The 18,682-nt window shown below is 68.8% G+C and overlaps 2 protein-coding genes across 2 annotated transcripts in view; both read left to right on the top strand.

Annotated features, from left to right (window-relative positions):
• The window catches only part of KNDC1 (kinase non-catalytic C-lobe domain containing 1), a 42,718-nt gene extending 36,729 nt beyond the window's left edge, over nt 1-5,989 (top strand). Inside the window, exons 26-31 of the mRNA XM_036027537.1 lie at nt 177-259; nt 442-592; nt 3,018-3,140; nt 3,227-3,286; nt 3,963-4,120; nt 5,546-5,989. Coding sequence (XP_035883430.1) covers nt 177-259; nt 442-592; nt 3,018-3,140; nt 3,227-3,286; nt 3,963-4,120; nt 5,546-5,777 — 807 coding nt within the window. The 3' untranslated portion in view covers nt 5,778-5,989. The remainder of the gene's footprint in view (nt 1-176; nt 260-441; nt 593-3,017; nt 3,141-3,226; nt 3,287-3,962; nt 4,121-5,545) is intronic.
• Nucleotides 5,990-11,006: 5,017 nt separating this feature from the next.
• On the top strand, nt 11,007-12,136 carry UTF1 (undifferentiated embryonic cell transcription factor 1). Its single transcript, XM_028512669.1, has 2 exons — nt 11,007-11,553; nt 11,658-12,136. Exons 1-2 carry the CDS (start codon nt 11,007-11,009, stop codon nt 12,134-12,136), a joined length of 1,026 nt encoding a protein of 341 aa, XP_028368470.1.
• Nucleotides 12,137-18,682: the final 6,546 nt, after the last annotated feature.

Genomic DNA, 18,682 nt, shown 5'->3' on the forward strand with positions numbered 1-18,682 from the left:
GTGGCTGCAGTGGCAGCCACCCAGCGGGGTCACAGCAGGGCGGACTGCGTGCCCCCAGCTCCACCCAGCAGCACAGGAAAGGGGTGCACCAGTGTGCGTGGGGCACCCCCCCCAGCCTCGAGCACAGGTTCCTGGGGACGGGGCCTGACCGTCTATCTGGGTCCCTGTCTCCGCAGGACCTGTTTCAAAGGTGCCATCCCGTCCACTTCCTGAACTCGCGGGCCCTGGGCGTCATGGACAGGAGCGTGGCCATCCCGAAGTGAGCGTCCACCTTCGGGGGGTCCCCGGGGGAGGGGCTGGCGGGGGGAGCTGGGGGGCTTCACCGCAGCGTCTCACGGACACTCTGGGCTGAAGGGCGGTGCTGGGGTCAGGAGCCGCCTCGGAGCCGGACCCTCCGGGCCGCGAGCCGGACCCCAGCGACGCCCGCCCGTGCCCTCACAGAGCCAGCTCCTCCGAGTCTCTGTCGGCCAAGACCTGCAGCCTCTTCCTGCCCGATTACACCCAGGACAAGTACCTGCTGCAGCTCCTGCGGAGCGCTGACGACGTCAGCACCTGGGTGGCCGCCGAGATCGTCACCAGCCACACGGCCAAGGTGGGCGCCCGCGCAGCTGCACGCTCGGGGCCACGGAACTGCACGCGTGTCGCCCCGCCACACACATGCACGTGCGCGGTCCCACACACACAGTCCACACGCAGTCCGTCTGTCACACACACACACACACACACACACTCAGAGGAGGTCCCCCCGCCCTCTCCACCCCCCCCCCCCTCCCGCTGTGAGCTGGAGCTCCCTACGGTCGCAGGAACCTGATCTCTCCGAGGGTGGGGACGCCCGGGGCGCTGCCAGGTCCTTGTGGGCAGCACCTCCCGTGCCCTCAGCCGGGGGGTGCAATAAAACAAACTCAGGTCAGTGGTCCAGTCAAGGTCAACCGCTCACTCCCTGGGGGCCAGCCCGGCCGCCTCTGGTCCCTGGGGCTCAGCCGGACCGAAGCATCTCCGCCTCAACTGACCGCCTGCGTCAGGCAGGGCACAAGGTGGGCCAAGAGGGACAGTCACCTGCGTCGGGGCCCCGGGAGCTGGAGGCCCCAGAGGCCACCGCGCCTCCCCACCAGGTGGCGGAGCCAAGAAAACCTCGGCTCCTGGGTTAACAGCCTCTGCAGGTCCTTTTCCTCCCGACGCCCGGCCCCTCTCCTGGAACCCCTCGGGGCACCCCCAAGTCCCACTCGTGACGGCAGTTTTCTGTCTTTTCCCCTTGGGGAGAACCGTCGAGCTCAGGGATCTAGGCATGGACGGATGGGCCCGCCCTCACTTCCGCCAGGTCGAGGGGGCGGGGGCCTGGCTGGCCGGCCCGGCCCAACCCAGGACGACACAAACATCGTGACACTGCCCGCAGCCCCCCCCCCCCCCGCACCCCCGCAACCAGGGTCCTGGCCCGGGACCCCCACGGGGACGTGAACCAGGGCAGTCCCGCTACGGACCTCGGCCTCCCGGGAGCTTTCCTGAACCCGGGCCCCCGAGAAGGCAGAGGGGGGACTCCCGTCCTGAGTCCACGGGTGCCCCCCGACAGGTTGGCGCAGGGCCCCCCCAGGCGGGTTCTGGCCCTCCCGGTCAGTGGTGCCGCAGCCAGGCTCACCCCCGGCCCGCAGCACAGTGGGCGCAGTGGGAACGGGCTCCCGCGTCCCTGTCGGCGGAAGGTTCCGGTGAGCGGCACTCACCAGGACGCAGGGAGAGCCCACGGCATCTGGGCAGGGGACGCGTTTCTGACAAACCAGACAGACGTGGGCCTTCAGCCACAGCGCCTGTCCCTTCCCCGGGACCAGCCGTCACCTCAGAGCAGTCCTCTGAGAGTTCACCTCTGAGAGCTGGGTCACAGGGCCGGGCAGCGGCCAAGCTCTGAGCTGCAGGACGCCCTGGGGTGGCTGGGGAAGCCCTCGGGGACCACGCGTCCCCCCCCCACCCCTCCCACCCCCGCTCAGAGGACAGCCTGGGGGGACACGGGCTCGGTCAAGAAAAAGGAGCCGTGTCCAGTCCCTCGCCCTAGAGGGAAGCGTGTGGTGGTCTCTAGAGGGGAACTGGGGAGTCTGAAAGCCAGACAGGGCTCTTATCTCGTGAGATAAGCTGCAGCTCTGGAATGAATGCCGAGGGGAAGAGGCCCACCCGCCCGGCCCACCCGCCCGGCCTGCAGGCGTCTTCTGAGTCCGGCCAGCCGGTGAAGTGCTCCAGCCAGGCAGCTGGGGGGTCACGATGGTGAATGACCTCCAGGGACCATCCATGTGACCTCCGACCTCTGTGCCTCAAAACCCTGGCAGACGAGGGTCGAGCCTAATGCAAGGGAGTCCGGTCGGTACCTACAGGAGCCGTGTCCACCTGAAGAAGGGCCCTGGCCGTGGGGACGGTGCGCAGGGAGACGCAGCCCTGCACGGGGGCCCCGAGATGGTTTCTGCAGAACCTTCTGGACGTCTCTGGGCTGTGAAAGCCAAGCGCCGTCCGTGGGTCTGTGACCTTGGCCTCTCGGGTCCGCTGTGAAACCCAGCGGCCTCGGACCTCTCTTTGGGCCTGCCCAGGGGTCTTCCAGCCAAGCCCGTGACCTTGACCCCAACTGCAGGAGGTCGGGGGGGCTGCAGGGGGCAGCCCCCGGGCAGGCGCTGAGACACAGCCTGCGGCGGACACTGACCAGTGGGCGACAGGAGAGGCTCCCGTTCGTAGCCGTGGGGGCCGGGTCTCCCAAGTGTTCCGCCCCGTGTGTCCCCTCCCCTTGCCCAGGTCGTCCCGGGAGCCACGGCTCCCTCGGGGCCTGAGGTCAGCCCTGTCCCCCGTCTTCCTGCTCACCGGGCACTGGCCTGTGTGTCCTCCAGAAACGCCACCTTGCTCGCTCCCCTCCCACCTCTCAGACTCGGGCCCCCGCCAGTCCCTGCCTCACGGGGCCGGTGCCGCCTCCTCTCACGGGGCCGCGAGGGCCGGGGCCACGCCGTGGCCGTGGCCGTGGCCGCAGACGCTGAGCACGCCGCCCCGTGCAGTTGCAGGTGAACCTGCTCTCCAAGTTCCTGCTGGTGGCGAAGCTGTGCTACGAGCAGAGGAACTTCGCGACGGCCATGCAGATCCTGGACGGCCTGGAGCACCTCGCCGTGCGGCAGTCCCCGGTGCGTCCCCGGGGGGGCGGGGGACGGCGGGGGGCCGGGGGCGCTGGTCTACCGGGGGGCCGGGCTCACCTGTGCTCCCCTTCCAGGCCTGGAGGATCTTACCCGCAAAGATAGCGGAGGTCATGGAGGAGCTGAAAGCCGTGGAGGTACCCTGCTCTGTGTGCGCTTCGGGCAGCCGCGTCCCCCCAGGGTCCCCCCGTAATGACCCGACCTGCGTTGCCGGGGGTGGGGCCCGACTGAGCACCGGCCTCCTCAGCGTCCTGCGAGGAGCCGCCTGGCCCGGGCCAAGGCGGCCAGGAGCTCAGGGGCCCCGGAAGCCACCTGCCGGGCCAGTGGCACAGGGAGCAGGTGCCCCGAGGACCTGAGCTGGCTGGCCGGCCTCCTTGCGGCCTGCGGCCGGGAGAGACAGCCCCGTGAGGCCCTGCGGGAGGCAGCGGCGTTTGCAGCGATGGGGCATCTCCCCCACCCGAGGCTGCAGGGCAGCCCCCCAGCCTAGGGCCCCGCCCGCCGGCGGCCAGCCCCGGTCATAGTCTTGTGGGGACCCCGTGGGAGGGTGGGTGAGGGGAGGCATTTGCCGTTTGAGCAGTGGGAGGCGAGCAGCTGGCGGAGGGGCATCAAGGTGCCCCTCGGACAGCTGGACTTCGACCCCCAAACCGATAATCCAAGGTGCGCCTGGACGGGCTGAAGTCCAAGGCTGTGGCCCCATTCTGCGGGAACACGGGTGCCGGCCGGGCCGCACCGTGCCAGCCCTGGCTGGGTGCCCAGGGCTGACCTCCGGCCCGTCTCCCCCGCCCACGCCCACGCCCCGGGCTGGGCCACCAGGTGTTCCTGAAGAGCGACAGCCTGTGTCTGATGGAGGGGCGGCGCTTCCGGGCCCAGCCCACGCTGCCCTCGGCCCGCCTCCTGGCCATGCACATCCAGCAGCTGGAGACCGGGGGCTTCACCATGACCAACGGGGCCCACAGGTGGAGCAAGCTCAGGTAAGGGCCCTCAGGTGCAGCGGGCGCAGGTGAGGGCCTCCCCCATCCCTCCGACTCCTCTGAGGCCTGGTCCTCGGACCCTCACTCAACCCTCCCCCCCTCCCCACCCCTTGACCTGCAGCCTCCTCCCTCCCCACAAACAGGGCCAGAGGGTCCCACACTCCGGGCACCCCTGGTCTCCAAGTGTTGCCCCCAGGTCGCGTGACCTTCCTGTCGGGAGATCCAGGCTCACCGTGAGCCTCACCTCAGCTGGCCTGAGCCTGTCCTCCCTGACCCCCAGGCATCCCATTCCCCCCCCTCCTTGTCCCCACTGTCCCCCTCGGTCCCCCTCCCTCGAGCTCACTGCGGGCACGGCACAGGGGCTGGTTGTAGAAAACCACCACTGTGGCCCCAGCCGGACAGGACACTGCTCCGTTCTGCAGTGACAGGGGCCTCACGAGCTGCACCCGCTGCCCTGCCTGTCCTCAGAGCCCCGGGCCCCCGTCCCTCGCTGCTCCAGGGGGGCCCTCACCCCACGACCTGCAGCAGCGCACCCGTCCTCTCCCCGCCCACACAGGCGGGCAAGTGGGGGTGCTCAGACTCAGCTCAGCCCCACAACCTCAGGGCCCAGGGCCTGTGACCAGAGGTTCCAACCCGCTCCCTGCAACCCCCCTCCCCCGCAGTCGCCGGCCTCAGGGTGGCGTTTGGGAGACCCCGCAGTGCACACTCAGCGTGTGAGGTCACCCGACCCTCGGCAGCAGCGCCACAGAGCAGTGCGAGGGCCGAGGCCAGTCCCCGGGGCCGGGCCACGCGTGCACGCTGGCACCTGGCCGTGCGTCCTCTCGTTCCCGAGACCGCGGTCCTTCGTCGGGACTCGCCGCCGCCGCTGCCTCCAGACTGAGGGCGGGAGTGTCTCCTGGAGCCCCCCCCCCCCCCACCGCCCCGTTTTCTCGGTGACACGCTGGGGCTGCCGCCCACTGCTCCCCCGCAGCTCCCCGGGGGCCAGCCCCGGTTCCCAGCGCTGCCACTTCCCGGGGGTGACAGACTCTCAGGGCGGCGGCTCCAGCTGCCGTCCCACCTTCCCCGACCCCCGACCCCGTGCTGGGGAGACACGCCGGCCCGACGCCCCCTGCACACCCCTGTCCACAGCACCCACCCCTCCGAGTCCCCAGCCCCCGACTGGGGGTGCTGTTCACGTTGGGATCCTTAGCACCGGTCGGGGCGACGCAGATTCCCAGAGACTGTCTGTGAAATGCAAGGCGAGCGGGTGGACGGACGGACGGGTGGATGGAGGGACGGACAACAGGCCTGGGTGAGGAGTGAGGCCCGGCCTGGTGCAGAGAGACAACCCGGGGCTCACCCTCCGACGAGCCGGGGCCCCCACTGGCGGGGGCGCCGGGAGCTGCCGCGCCTTGGGCTCACGCCTGACCTCTCCGCCCGACACAGGAACATCGCCAAGGTGGCCAGCCAGGTGCACGCCTTCCAGGAGAACCCCTACACCTTCGCCCCCGACCCCAAGCTGCAGTCCTGCCTCAGGCAGAGGATCGCGCGGTTCAGCGGGGCCGACGTGTCCCTCCTGGCCGCGGACAGCAGGGCCACCTGCCACCAGGTCCCCAGCGAGAAGCACTCCCGGAAGATTCAGGACAAGCTGCGGCGAATGAAAGCCACACTCCAGTGACGGGACGGCGGGGCTGGCCATGAGGTTCCACGCCGCCGAGGATGGCGCTGGGGGAACAGAGCCCCGGGCCCCCGGCCCCCGGCACTGCAGATGCAGCGCCCACCACCTTAGACTAGGGTCCCCCCAGCACGGGCCCAGCCAGGGCCTCTGGGCACCCGGACGGGGCAGCGCAGGGCTCAGGCCGCACCCCGGAAAGGTCCAGGTGTTTCTGCCAGGAAATTTAACAGTGCAATCTAAAAACTTTAAGTGAAAACAAAGTAAACGCCCTGGGGCCAGAGAAAGGGCTCTCCCCGTTCTCCGTGGTCCAACCCACCCCAGCCCCAAGCCCGCCTGCCCGCCCGCCCACATGCAGGTTTAACCCCGTTTCTGTGGGCCTGGCCTCCCAGGGCCCAGCAACAAAGGACTGAGACTGACCTCTGACCCCCACGCTATCCTCAGGTCCCAAGGGGTTCTGAACCCTTCCTTTGGGGCCCTGAAGCTTCCCAGTGGCCTGAGCCCCAACCTGGCTCACACTCCCACCCCCAGAGCCCCCAGCCCCACTACCCCTGGCTAACCTGGGCCTCGCCGAGTGAGGGTCCCACCGGGCCTCCTGCTGCTGGCAGGCGCCTCGCAGCCCCACCCTCACGGCTCCCCCAGTGCCCCGGGGCCCCACGAGCCTGCCACCCACTCCCCACCAGGAAGAGCAGCTCCTGGTGGGGCAGCTGCGCCCCAGCCACAGCTCCGCTCCCCAGCAGAGCACACAGATCACAGCAGCTCCGAAGCGGAGGCAGCCTCGGGGGCCACGAGGTCCCCACCAGTCTGGTGGCCTGGCAGCCCCTGGGCTGGGGCCACTGCCCAGCGACCTCAGCAGCCATGCATGGCACGCACACACCCACGCCTGGGCCCCCCAGCTTGCCGCCGCTGGCGCGTTGCCAGAGCCGACCGCCTCGCTGGCGGAGCTCACCCCCAGGGCTGGTGCCGAGGCTGCCCCGTGGGTCCGCCACCGCCCCCCAGGGCCTCTCCCCCACTGCGGGAGGCCGGACCCCGGTTCCTGTGTTGCAAATCACCGCAAGACCACGGCTGCTCCTCTGAGTTTTGGGATTACTGATTCTTCAGAGCCAGCAGCCAGCGGCACCTCCGGGAGGGCCGTGCCTGAGACCAGACGCCGCCCCTCCCCACAGGCCCCGGGTCCTGCGTCGGCGGAATCGGGGGCCGGCACGCCTGGCCCTGCAAGGGTGGTTTGTGGGGGTTTTTCGGGCTCTTCTAGGATTGTGTTCTGCCAATCAACTCTTCCGCTCTCGGGTTGTGAACTTAAGGAGACCGGGCCGCAGAGCCCGAGGCCACACAGTGCCCAGCACACACGTTCCAGCCGCAGCAGTGCACTGGGGGGACGGGCGGGGCTTCCAGCTTGAGCGCGAGGTCTGCATGGCGCCGTCCTGTCCTGTCCCACAGGTTTCTAAATAAAGTCGTTTCTACCAAGGCGGCCTCCCCGGGGCCGTCCCGGTCCTCCCGTGCGGCTGCAGCGGGGGCCCCAAATGACCGGATGGACACAGTCGGTGCCGTGAATGTGCTCGGGTCGAGGGGTGTCCAGGCCACAGCCACGTCCTCGGGGGCTCAGGCAAGGGCAGGGCCACCGACCCCGTCCCCTTGCAGCCCCGCCCAGACGTGCAGCCCGGCCGTCAGCACACTGGTTCCGCAGGACACACTCCCTCTGGAGGGGACGACTGCAGACCACCCAGAATCTCGTAGCTGAGTCCCCGAGGCCCCCCACCACAACCCGCCCCCCCCAAGGCTGCTCTGCCACCGACGGCCCAGCCGCTCCCGCCGGGCGAGTCCCGTGGGCGCACGGGCACCCAGACCTCCGGGCAGCCTGTGGGCAGGGCAGCGGTGGGCCGCTCTCAGGGCACGCCTCGCCAGGGCCTGGCTGGGCAGGGCCCGCACAGAAGGGGCCCAGGTCGGCGGGCACCACACGGGCCAGGCGGACGGCCAAGGGCTCACGGCGCCCGCGGCACGAGGCGTGGGCCTGGCCTTCAAGGAGCCGGCGGTCGGCCCGAGGCTCCCGTGTGATGGCAATGAGCTCCGCCCGCTGGCCAGTCTGGGAGCAGGGAAGTCCCACAGCTGCGGCCACGAGGCCACGTGGCCGGGCAGCCCCAGGGCCCCAGTCACGGGGGTGGGCGGTTTGGGCCCCCACCTACCTCAAAGTCGCTAAACCGGGCACCTCTCCCGGCCTGAGGCCCAAGCAAGGTGCCACGGAGGCAGGCCCCCTTCGCCGCACCCATCTAACCGGATCCCCGGGAACTGAAAGCTGACATCCCCCTGCCACGCGGGTCCCCCGTTGAGCCACAGTCCCCGGCCACCCGGATGGTCCCCTCCACCCTGCGAGGAGCCCGGCTCGAGGCACTTCGGGGAGAAGTCCCCATCGCACAGGCGGCCGGAGGGCCGGGAGAGGGGCCAGCAGTCAGGGAACAGCCCAGGGTGGGCTGCGTGAAGCTGCCCAGATGCCCAGCCAGCCAGCCCGCCCAGCAGCCACGGGGACCCCAGCACAGGCCCCGTGGGGCAGACCCGTGGGACCGCCGACAGCCAGGCCACAGCCCAGGAAGCAGTGCCCAGCCCTGGGGCAGAGGCCACCCGCCTGCCCAGTCTCGAGGAATCGAGCCAGGGCCCGCCTGGTGCGCACCCCGGCTCTGGCCACAGAGTCACCAGCACAGTCACCCAGGGTGGCCCTCCCCGCTGCGTGGGGTGGTCTGCTGCACCCAGGAAGTGCCCGAAGTTCGAGTTCGGGGAGGCCCACCAGCACCCAGAGCAGTGGTTCCGCTGGGAAGGCAGGGCCCCGGCCGCTGGCAAGCCATCTCCCCCCCAGACCGGGGTGTCCCCGGCCGCGTCCCATTGCGGCTGTGGCCGTCTGAGGCCGGCTGCACAGACAGCGGAAATCCTTGTGGGACACGGGACACGGGCGAGAGCTGCCACCGTCCCCAACCCCGGCCCCATCTGCCTCTCTCACCCCCAGGGGCCAAGCCCAGGAACGGCATTTTCAAGGGATGTGGTCAGGCCGAAGCCGCAGGAGCTGCCCGTGAAGACCGCCCGGCCCGAGGGCGGCCGCGCACTGGGGCTGGACTCTGAGATCCTGGGGCTGCTCCCCAAGCACAGGGGGGCCGGCCCGTGACCCGCTGTGGACGAGGGCCCAGGCCTCTGACTGGCAGAGGAAGAGGCCGCAGGAAAACCCGGGGGGACGTGAGGGCGAGCCCCGCCATGTGAGTGGGGAGGAGGGGGTGCAGAAGTAGTCCGTGGAGGCAGGGACACGGGCCGGCGCACACGGCTGGGCCGCTGGGGGGCCTCTCCGTCACCGGCTACGGACAATGGCTGGGTGGCTCCCTGGGCCCCCGGGCCCTGCCGGAGGATTCGCAGCATCTCTGGTCCCTACCCACTGCACGTCAGCCCCTCCCCCCAAGTGTGACAACCCGCAGGGCCTCCACACACGGCCAAACACCCCCTGGGGGAGAATACCCCCCAGAACCAATGGCTTGGAAGCAGCGACAACCCCTGTGCCCAGACCTGGGCTCCCAGGTCCCGTGCCAGACCGCAGCCTGTGGGGGGAGGAGCATGCGCGGGCCCACACACTGACGCAGCCTGACCAGGGCACGGGGCGCAGGCGGGGAGCGGCACGGGAGACCCCGCCAACACAAGCAGATGCCCCCTGGTTCCTCCCGAGTGCGGGTGGGCTCGGTGACCGCCGAGCTGCCGGCCGGAGACGGGGACACGGCGCCCCGACAGCGGATGGAGGAAGGCCCCAGCCTCAGGGAGCTCAGGCGGCCCCGCAGCCCCACCGCGGCCACGCACCCGACGTGACTGGCGCTCAGGCCGAGCACGGAGCCTCCGCGGTCTCTTCCCCGAAACCGCGGAAGGACACCAAACACAAGCGGAGGGGCAGTCCACACAACACCGGGCCAGAGTCCGAGGCCTCACACCGGCAGGGACGCGGAAACGAGGCGGAGGGTGGCCGCAGCCAGCCGAGACGGAGGGGACCCGGCCACTGAGTGCAGGCCCCCGGACGGGGCCCCGGGACAGAGAAGGGACGTGGGCAGAAAACCTGTCCCTGATCTCGTCTGCAGTTCGGTCCGTAGGGCGGTACCGACATTAACTCCTTAGCTCTGACCAACGCACCAGGGTTGGAGCCGCGTTCTCGGGGGACAGGGGTGGGGGAGCACAGGGGCTGCGGGCTGTCTGCAGCCCAGTTCCCAATCTACGATTTTCCCAAACTAAGAAGCTGTGAAACCCATTGCCGCTGGTGTACAGCGAGACGGCCAACTAGTTTATCATTCACTGCAGGACCTGACGCCCGTCCCCTGGCTAATCCCAGTGACGCGGTGGTCGGCTACTTTGTATTCCCCGTGTATACAATCAGACCATCTGCAAGGCAAGCCCGTTGTACTTGGTCCTCCCCGATCTGTATCCACCCGTTCGCTTTTCCTGTCTTATTGCTCTGGCTAGACCGTCTCCCACAGCGCAGAACACAGACCGCGATGCTGGGCCTCCTGGTTTCACTGCTCATCACGGAGAGTAATCCATGTTCCACTCTCTGCACTGACCGTAATGTTCGCCCTAAATTTCTTTCTGGGGACTCTGTGAATTATGACCCTAATTCTGACCTCTGGTCACGGCCCGTTAATAAATGAAACCCGAAGCCACCTCCACGCGGAGACGGCGACGCACAGCCACCTGTGCACATCCCGAACCAAAGGAGACATTGAGGAGCAGAGGAAGACGCTTCCACAAACGACACCCGGGCCCAGCCAGGCAGCAGAGAGGGGCCCCGCGGGAGCCTTCCGGCTGGAAGGTTCCAGAGCCGCTCTGCGCAGTGGCGAGAGGGCCTGGCACATGCGTGAACACAGGCTGAACTTTGCGCCTAACACGCGTCACCGGGTTAGTTTGCACCACAATCTAACCATTAGGAGAGTCCAACCTCAGTAGCGTGCCAGGTTCCCCCCACCGTCGGGTGGGGGCGGAGCCTCGCTCTCCGCACCTGCGGCCTAGGGGCCCGGAAAGCTTGTCGGGAAACCGAGGCGCAGGAACAGAGTTAAACTTGGCTCGGAGGGGGCGGGGCTGGGCGGGGCGGGGGGAGGGCCGCGTAGACCCGGCTCCGGCTCGTCGGAGGGCGGAAGCGCGCAGACCCCGCAGAGCGCGTGTGGGCGGCCGTGCGGGCTGCCGCCCGGACCCTAGCACGTGCCCCCCTTCCCCCTCCCCGACCCCAAGATGTTGCTCCGGCCCCGGCGGCCACCCCCGCCCGCACCCGCAGCATCGCTGGCGCACGACGGCTCAGACCTCGAGCCACGGGCGGCTGGGGAGGTCCCGGGGACTCCGCCTGGACGGCCCGCCTCGCCAGGCGCATCGGGGGCCCCCGAGTTTTTCGGATCCCCAGTGTCCCCAGGCTCAGCGCAGCGCACGCCCTGGAGCGCCCACGAGACGGAGTTGCTACTGGGCACGCTGCTGCAGCCGGCCGTGTGGCGTGCGCTCCTGCTGGACCGTCGCCGGGCGCTGCCTACCTACCGGCGCGTGTCCGCCGAGCTGGCCCGCCAGCAGGTAAGGCGGACGCCCGCGCAGTGCCGCCGCCGCTACAAGTTCCTCAAGGACAAACTCCGAGACGCGCAAGACCAGCCGCCCGGACCCTTTGACGCGCAGATCCGCGAGCTCATGGGCTTGCTGGGCGACACCGGGCGCAGGCGCGGCCGTCGCCGTTCTCCCGGTCCCGGACGACCCCCTCGCGGCCGCCGCCCCGCCCCTGGCGCGCCCTCCGAACAGGGTAAGTGGGGTGGGGATGGGGTGGGAGCGCCGGGCGGAAGAAGCGTGTGGGCAGGGAGCCGCGATGGTCCGGGCACCCAACCCCGAACGCGCCCCGCATTGCAGACGCACCGTCCTTGTCCGGCTCCCGAGACACCGACTTGGACCCTGCCTGGGCGCTCCGATTCAATTCTTCTCCACCCAAGCCCTCCGAGGTCCCTCGCCCCGCCAGCTCCCCGACGGCACTCCCCACCTTAACTCCCGGGCCCGGCCGCCCGGAAGATCACGCGTCCGTCCACGCCCCCGACTCCCCGCCGCCTCTCGACCCCGCCTGGGAAGAGCCCGAATCGCCTCCCGGCCGCCCCGAGAACCCTTCGCCGCCGCAGCCCGCGCCCCCGTCGCTGAACGCCGCCCTCCTGCAGACCCTGGGCCACCTGGGCGACATCGTGGCCGTGCTGGGCCCACTGCGCGACCAGCTTCTGACCCTGAACCAGCACGTGGAGCAGCTGCGGGGCTCTTTCGACCAGACCGTGTCCCTGGCTGTGGGCTTCATCCTGGGCAGCGCTGCCGCCGAGCGGGGCGTCCTGGGGGACCCGCGCCCGTGAGGCCGAGCCTGCGCCCGCCCCTTCCGTCGCCACGACGCCCTCTGCCCTGATCCCATCCTGTTGCCCTCCCCCCACTCCTAGGTACGTTCAATAAAAGGTTACTTTTTCGACTAAACCGTCTGAGTGTGTGTAGGTGCCTCCTAGGTAGGAACGGTCCCTTGCAGGGAGGGCGAGGCTAAGATGGCTTTGGGATTCCAGGGAAGGGCAGGAAGACCCGGAGAGGCCAGTGCCCAGGTGTTTGTGGGGGGAGGGGTCCTCAGACTGCCCTGCAGGACTTACGGCCGGCGCAGACTCGCTGTGGGGGGCGAGCAGCGCGTGCGCCCTCCCGGGGAGCCCTGCTGAGCAGAGCTACAAGGCTGGACCCTGCCCAGGGGGACCGAGGGCAACGCCGCTCAGTCGTGCCTGAACCTGTGGGGGATGGTGAGCGGCCTACGCCCCCCACCGCAGCCTCCCAGACCCCAGGTCGGCCTGGAAACGGGGCTGGGACACCGGCCAGGGGAGGGGCGGTAGTGTTCCCAGGGAGGGAAGGGGGCTGGCCCGGGTGGGCCCAGGTGCAGGGGCTAAGGTCTGAGGCTTCAGACATTAGTGAGGCTCTGGGTCTCTGCAACTCGAAGAGGATTTTTGTCAAATCGCTGGGAGTGTTTTCCGAGCAGTGATTGAGCCCCACCCTGGACGGGTGGGTCTGGCCGGGAGGGGAAGACTGGGTGGGGCCGGAATGGGGCCTGAGCGGCGGAGATAGGAAGTGCCCTGAGGCGCTGCGCCAGCATAACAATGCGCGCCGGGGGAGAGTGTGGGGTGGGGGGCGTCTGGCCAACTAGGGGCTCATTCAGACGGCAGGAGTCGCCTGGGGCCGCAAAGCCACGTGAGGGCTGGCCGCTCCGACTGGCGGGGTTGCAGCCCCTCCCCCAGGCTTTTTCTGGAGGCCCAGGAGAGTCCACAGGGGACCCGCAGGATCCCTGATGCACTCAGCTGGGCTGTGTTGAGGCCTCTGGGAGAAACCAAGCCCACGGGACAGCCTCCAGGGGTCACCTCGTGCAAGACTCGCTGCCTCAGACCCAGGGCGTCCCTGCGGCAGCGCTCGAGACCCCAAGCTGCTGCTGGAAGGAAGCCTGTTGTGCAGGGAGTCGGGTTGCAAACACTCCCCACCCCCACTCCGGGGGCCGCGTCCCAGCAACCAGGCTGGGCCGGTGCGCCCCTCAGGCCTGGGGAAGAGCTGTCTTAAGACTGAAAACACCAGCGGAATTTCTCGTTTGAGCCATTTCAGGACGCCGGGAAACCCGTGGGCCTTCCTGCCACCTGGACTGGGGGCCACCCCCGGGCTTCCTCCCGGACGCCCTTCCAGGGCATGACCTGCACTGTGGGTCGGCCTGCAGCGAGACCCTGCAGCCGGGAGGGATGCTGGCGGCTGGCCCTCCGAGGCCCGCCCCAGCTCCCCGCCCAGGTCTCCTCCCCCTGGCTCTGCCCGTGACTCCCTTCGCCTGCGGCTCTCTCGGGCCCTGAGGTAAGCCGAGTTCGGTGCTGCAGAGTGCCCTCCCAGCGCGCCCCGGTTTCGGCGGGGCCTGCCAGGCGAACGCACCTGCTGCGACCGGCGTCCCTGGCCTGTCCGCACGTCTCTCCCCCTGGGCCCGACCTCCAGGCCTCCTGGGCCGATCTTCACTGGTGCCCCTTGGCCTCACTGCGGGGCTTCCTGGTCCCCTCCGCCTGTTGTGGTCAGACACACACCGCTCACCCCGCTGCCCGTTTTCAGCCTGCGGTCCGGTGGCAACGGGCGCGTCCACCACCCCGAACTCGGGGTCTCCCCACACTGAGACTGTGTCCCCCTGAGACACTGGTGACGCCCCTAGGGCCTCGCCTAAGGGGGGGGTCACGCTGCGTTTGGCCTTGTGTGGCGGGCTGGTCAGTGTCCTCCAGCCCTCCGTGCCGTGGCCCGAGTCGCAGTCTCCTTCCGTTTTCGGGCCGAGCACTCGTCCTTCCTGCGGGCAGCCGGCGTGCGGGTTCTCCCCGAGGGGCACCTGGTCTCCTCCTACCTTCTGGCGGTTGTGAGTGATGCCGCTGTGCACACGGGTGTGCGACTACCTCCTCAACACCCCGACTTTCGCCTCTGGGCAGATGCGCGGAGGTGGGGCCGCCGAGTCGCTGTGCGAGTGATGTTTGCAGGGACCCCCGCCGCCTCCCACCAGCAGCTCCCAGGGTTCTCACCTGTCCACGTCCTCGCCAGCCTGCCTTGCCTTGCTGACGGTGGCCGTCCCCTCAGACACTGACCGCACGTGCAGTGACCACAGCGCCACATTTGACGGCTGGGTACCGCTGTCCAGTTGCCCAGTGGGCCCATTCAGCTGTCGTTCCCGGCAACTGACCTGCGTCTCCCCCTCCTCGGTGCGGAGGCCCCTCAAGTGCGGCGTCGCCCGAGCCCCTCGCCAGCACGGTGACCTGCAGTGGCCGTGGGGGCCAGCAGCTTCAGGGACAGGGCTTTGCTTTTCCCCACGTCCACTCAGTGCCAGGACCCTCGTCATCGTTTGCCCCCTCGTGCGGGGCTATGGCAGCAGTGTGCTCTCCAGACCCCGTTTGCCTCTGGGTGGGCAGCCAGGGGACGGGAACCAGCTCCCACACCGTGGGCTGCGGGCTTGGCTCCTCCCTGGAACGGGACGTGCCAGCCCCGGGTGCGGGCAGCCCTGCCTCCCAGGGCCGGGGCCGCCCCGCTCTGGAGGCGCTCCCTCCTCCTGGGCTGCTCCTGGCCGTGGCGTGACTCAGCCCTGTCCTCGCTGACACGGCAATGCCCGTGTCCCCACCCCACCGACCTCTCCCCACGGCGGTTGCGGTCTGCACCAGCTGTGCCACCAGAATCTCCCATGAAGGGGGTCCCTTCCTGAAGACCCGGGGTCACTGTCCTCATCTTCCTGTCAAGAGGCAGCAGGCCGCTCCCGAGGTCGGAGCCGCCCGAGTCGCGGCTGCCTCCTGTGTCCCCAGAGCAGCACCCCGTGGCAGGAGTCTCGGGCAGGAATGTTCCGGAACTGCACCATCCATCCCAACAGCCACCGAGCCCTCAAAACGCAGCCCGTGAGAGACACTGAATCGTTAAGTATAAATTAAGTTAAAGCCCCACATATGCCTCAGATTGCACACTCAGCCTACATAAAATCCTCTCCTTGGTTTAAGGTCATGTCTTCAGAACATTGCTTTACGTTTACGTTTAATTCAATTGCCCTTCAAACCCCCCTTCCTTTCACCGAAGTCAAAGCCTGGAGCCAGAGGCCTTCCAGCTGGGGTTCCCCCGTGGGCTGTACAGGACACCAGGATTTTCCTCTGTTTCCTCACCCTTTTTAAAATCCCACATTCTGCCCCGGCTGGTGTGGCTCCGTAGGCCCAGCGCCTGCCTGAGAACCAAAAGGTCTCTCCTTCAATTCCCCGTCAGGGCACGTATCTGGGTTATGGGCCAGGTCCCCAGTAGGGGGCACACAAGAGGTAGCCACACATTGATGCTTCTCCAAAAATAAAAAGCTTAAAAAAGAATCCCGCGTTCCTTTATTGTGTATTTAACCAGTCTCGCACAGACCACTAGCTGCTCCCCAAGTTTTGGGTTTGAGCCTCGCGGACCCCACCCCACTCCAGGCCCCGCCAGGCGCTGTCTCCCTAGATTCCCACCCAGCTGGGATGGGGGTCTCGCCCGCACACCCACTTCCTGGTCCTTTGCATAAACTTGGGAGCCAGGCGGGGACACGTGGGAATTGACGCCGCGACCGCAGGCGCCGGGTAGGGGGCGGGACGTCGCCCCAACTTAAAGGCCACGCCCATCGCCCACGTGTCTCCGAGGGTGCTGGGCACCCCGGCTTTCGGGGCTGGAGCATCCAGGTTAGCGAGAGGCGTGGAGAGGCCCCAGCGGCTGGGAGCCGGTGGGGTGTGGGGACCAGGCCAGGGGTCTGGCTGCGGAGAAGGGCGGCGGGGCGGGGGTGGGGGCCTGGGGCGGGTCACGTGGAGCGGAGGGTGTAGGCGGGGGCGGGCGCCTCGGAAGGTCGGGCTTGGGGCCCAGCAGAGGCGGGGGTACCGAGGAAGGTGCGGCTGTGCGATCGGGAGGCTCTGAGGGGCCGGAAATGACGGGGAGCCAATAGCGGCTTTGGAAATCGGGGCGCCCGTCTGCCGCGGCCGGTTTGGGTTCCAGCGCTGCGTCCCAGCAGGAGTGGCAGACCCTCCGCCCAGGCCTCTCTCTGCGCGCGGAGCATTTGGGGGGCGGGCGCTGCCCTCGGCCGCCCCCCTCTTCCTGGACGAGCTCTGCGCGGCCCCGCCTTCGAGGGGCTCAGATGCCCGGCCTCACCCCGGGGGCTCTCAGGGACCAGAGGAAGACCCGAGTCAGCTCCCGCTGTGCCTGCGGGCGTCAGGCTCCCACACCGCAGGCCCTCCGCTGCTGGAGGGGCTGCGCAGGCGGAGCTGGGTGTTAATCCCCGGGCGAGGCCCGCGAGCCCTTGGATTCCACCGGCGAACTGGCTGTCCGTGCCCCAGGAGCCCTGGCCTCGGACCTCACGGTCAACAAGGAAGCCCCGCCGCTGCTTCGCGGCCGGCCCAGCGCCCGCGCGGGTGGTCGAGGGGGCGCGGGGCCACGTGGTGGGTTTTCGCCTTGGACGCAACATGCATGCGTCCGCCGGGTGGCGTCCTGGACGCCGGTAGTCTGGCCAAGGTCCGGGGAGAGGCCCAGGTGAGGCGCCGCCTCGGGGTTGGGCGCATGGTCAGACGGGCGACCACCGCGCGGGGCACCCCCCCCCCCCAGGCTCAGGCTCAAAAAGGGCAGCTGCCGAATCACGAGTCGGGGGGCAGGGGCGTGGCACTGTGATCCCCTCTTCCTCGTTCCCGGGAGTCCGGGGCCCCGTCATGGACCCCAGTGAGGCGAGGGGCTGGGGAGGTGGAGACGAAGGCCCAGGCACTAACGTCCCTCCTTGGATAGCCTGGATGAACAGGTCCGACACTGGCTGACGCCCCACGGGCAGGTGGGAGAACATGCCAGGGGAGAGGAGCTGGCCCAGCCCCCACGGGACAAGCCCCCAGCCTGCGTGCCGAGGTTGGAGCGGGCGGACCTCACCTTCCCGCCTCCGCCGCCGAGTGGGGGTGGGGGGTGAAGGGATGTGACCAGTCCCTCCCCCAGACGTGGTGGAGCCGGGAGAGGTGTGAATGGCCGCTTTTGTGCCTCTGAATCGAAAGCAATTAGATGCCGCTAATCTGGGGGGACTTGAGTCGTTCGTGCAGATCTGGTTCCCACCCCTCCTCCTCCTGAGCTGTAAGTGCCGCCCAGCCCCACTACACCCGAGGCAGACCCCGTGCTCCCCGCCAGCCGGCCAGCCCCACCGCCTGTCCAGGGGGCCTGAGCTGCCCCCAAGGCTCAGGCATGCCTCGTCCTCCTGTGACCTGCCCAGTGGCCAGAGCCGGCCTCCAGCTTTGGCTCTGTGGACCGGCTCTCCCAGAGCAGCTGCGTGGGGCCGTCACGCGCCTCCAGAGGAGATGCTGAAGTCTGCGGGAGCCTCTCCGCCCCAGCCGGGGTGTCCAACGGTGGGGACCCCCTCAGACCTCGGGCTCGGAGGAGGTGAGGTCCGCAGCGGTGTCTGCGCCGGGGATGGGGGGGCAGGGCTCACCCGACACCTCCTGTGTGCTTGGTGGGAGGAGGCACATTCTTGCAAGAGCCGGGGGCTGGGGTGTCCCCTGACCCCTCTGGCGAGTGAACGCTGCCCCGTCGCTCAGGCCCGGCTGTGCCGGGCGGGTCCTCCCTGTGCGCGGTCGCGCCGGCGGTGGCACCTTTGTGAACAGGGGTTCCTAGTCGTCGTCCGGACACGGGGTCTCAGGTGACATCGTCTGGAAGCTTTGGCACCTGCCCAGGCCTAGTTTGGCATCTAGACTACCACAGCGGCCCCGGGCCCCCACCCCCTCGGGGCTTTTCTCCCTGCGCCTGCGGGTGGGCTCCGGGAGGCCTCCGTGGCCACTTCCCGGTTGGCCGGGGACACCCCCTCTGTTGGGGTGTTACTGATACGACTCAGCCGTCACCTCAGGCTCAGAGTCCCGTGTGGCTGGAAGTGGGGGCTGCTGTCTGGAAGTTTTCTTCCTTAGAAAGTGGAAGTCTCCTTTATGAGTAAGTTGACGCTTAGATGAGGTGAAATTTTAAGTTTATTCTCTGTGACTACTAGCACCCCCTTAAAAAAAGAAAACCCCAGCCCATCACCCTGCATCAGAACCCTTCCTGCTGGCCGGGCACACCGTCCACCTGCCACTGTCCCCCAGAGTGAGCCTGTGCTCCCGCTGGGCACTTCAGGCAAGTGTGGAAACTCACTGTGCACAACCTGCTCCCCCCAGAACGGCCGAGGGGCACGTGGGTCAGACTGGTGTTCGGAGAAGGCCGTGTCCACGCTGGCTGAGCGGACCCCTCCTCCCCGAATCCAGAAACTAAGAGACAGACTGGGCACAGCGGGCGGGACAGCCTTGCCTAGAGTGGGCGCCACCTGCCCCTCGCACCCGGTGAACAGGGGATCCTTGTCTGCTGGCAAAAGAAACTGCCTTCCGGAAGGAAGGAAC

This window comes from Phyllostomus discolor, chromosome 5, assembly GCF_004126475.2.
Source record: "Phyllostomus discolor isolate MPI-MPIP mPhyDis1 chromosome 5, mPhyDis1.pri.v3, whole genome shotgun sequence".
NCBI classification, from domain to species: domain Eukaryota; kingdom Metazoa; phylum Chordata; class Mammalia; order Chiroptera; family Phyllostomidae; genus Phyllostomus; species Phyllostomus discolor.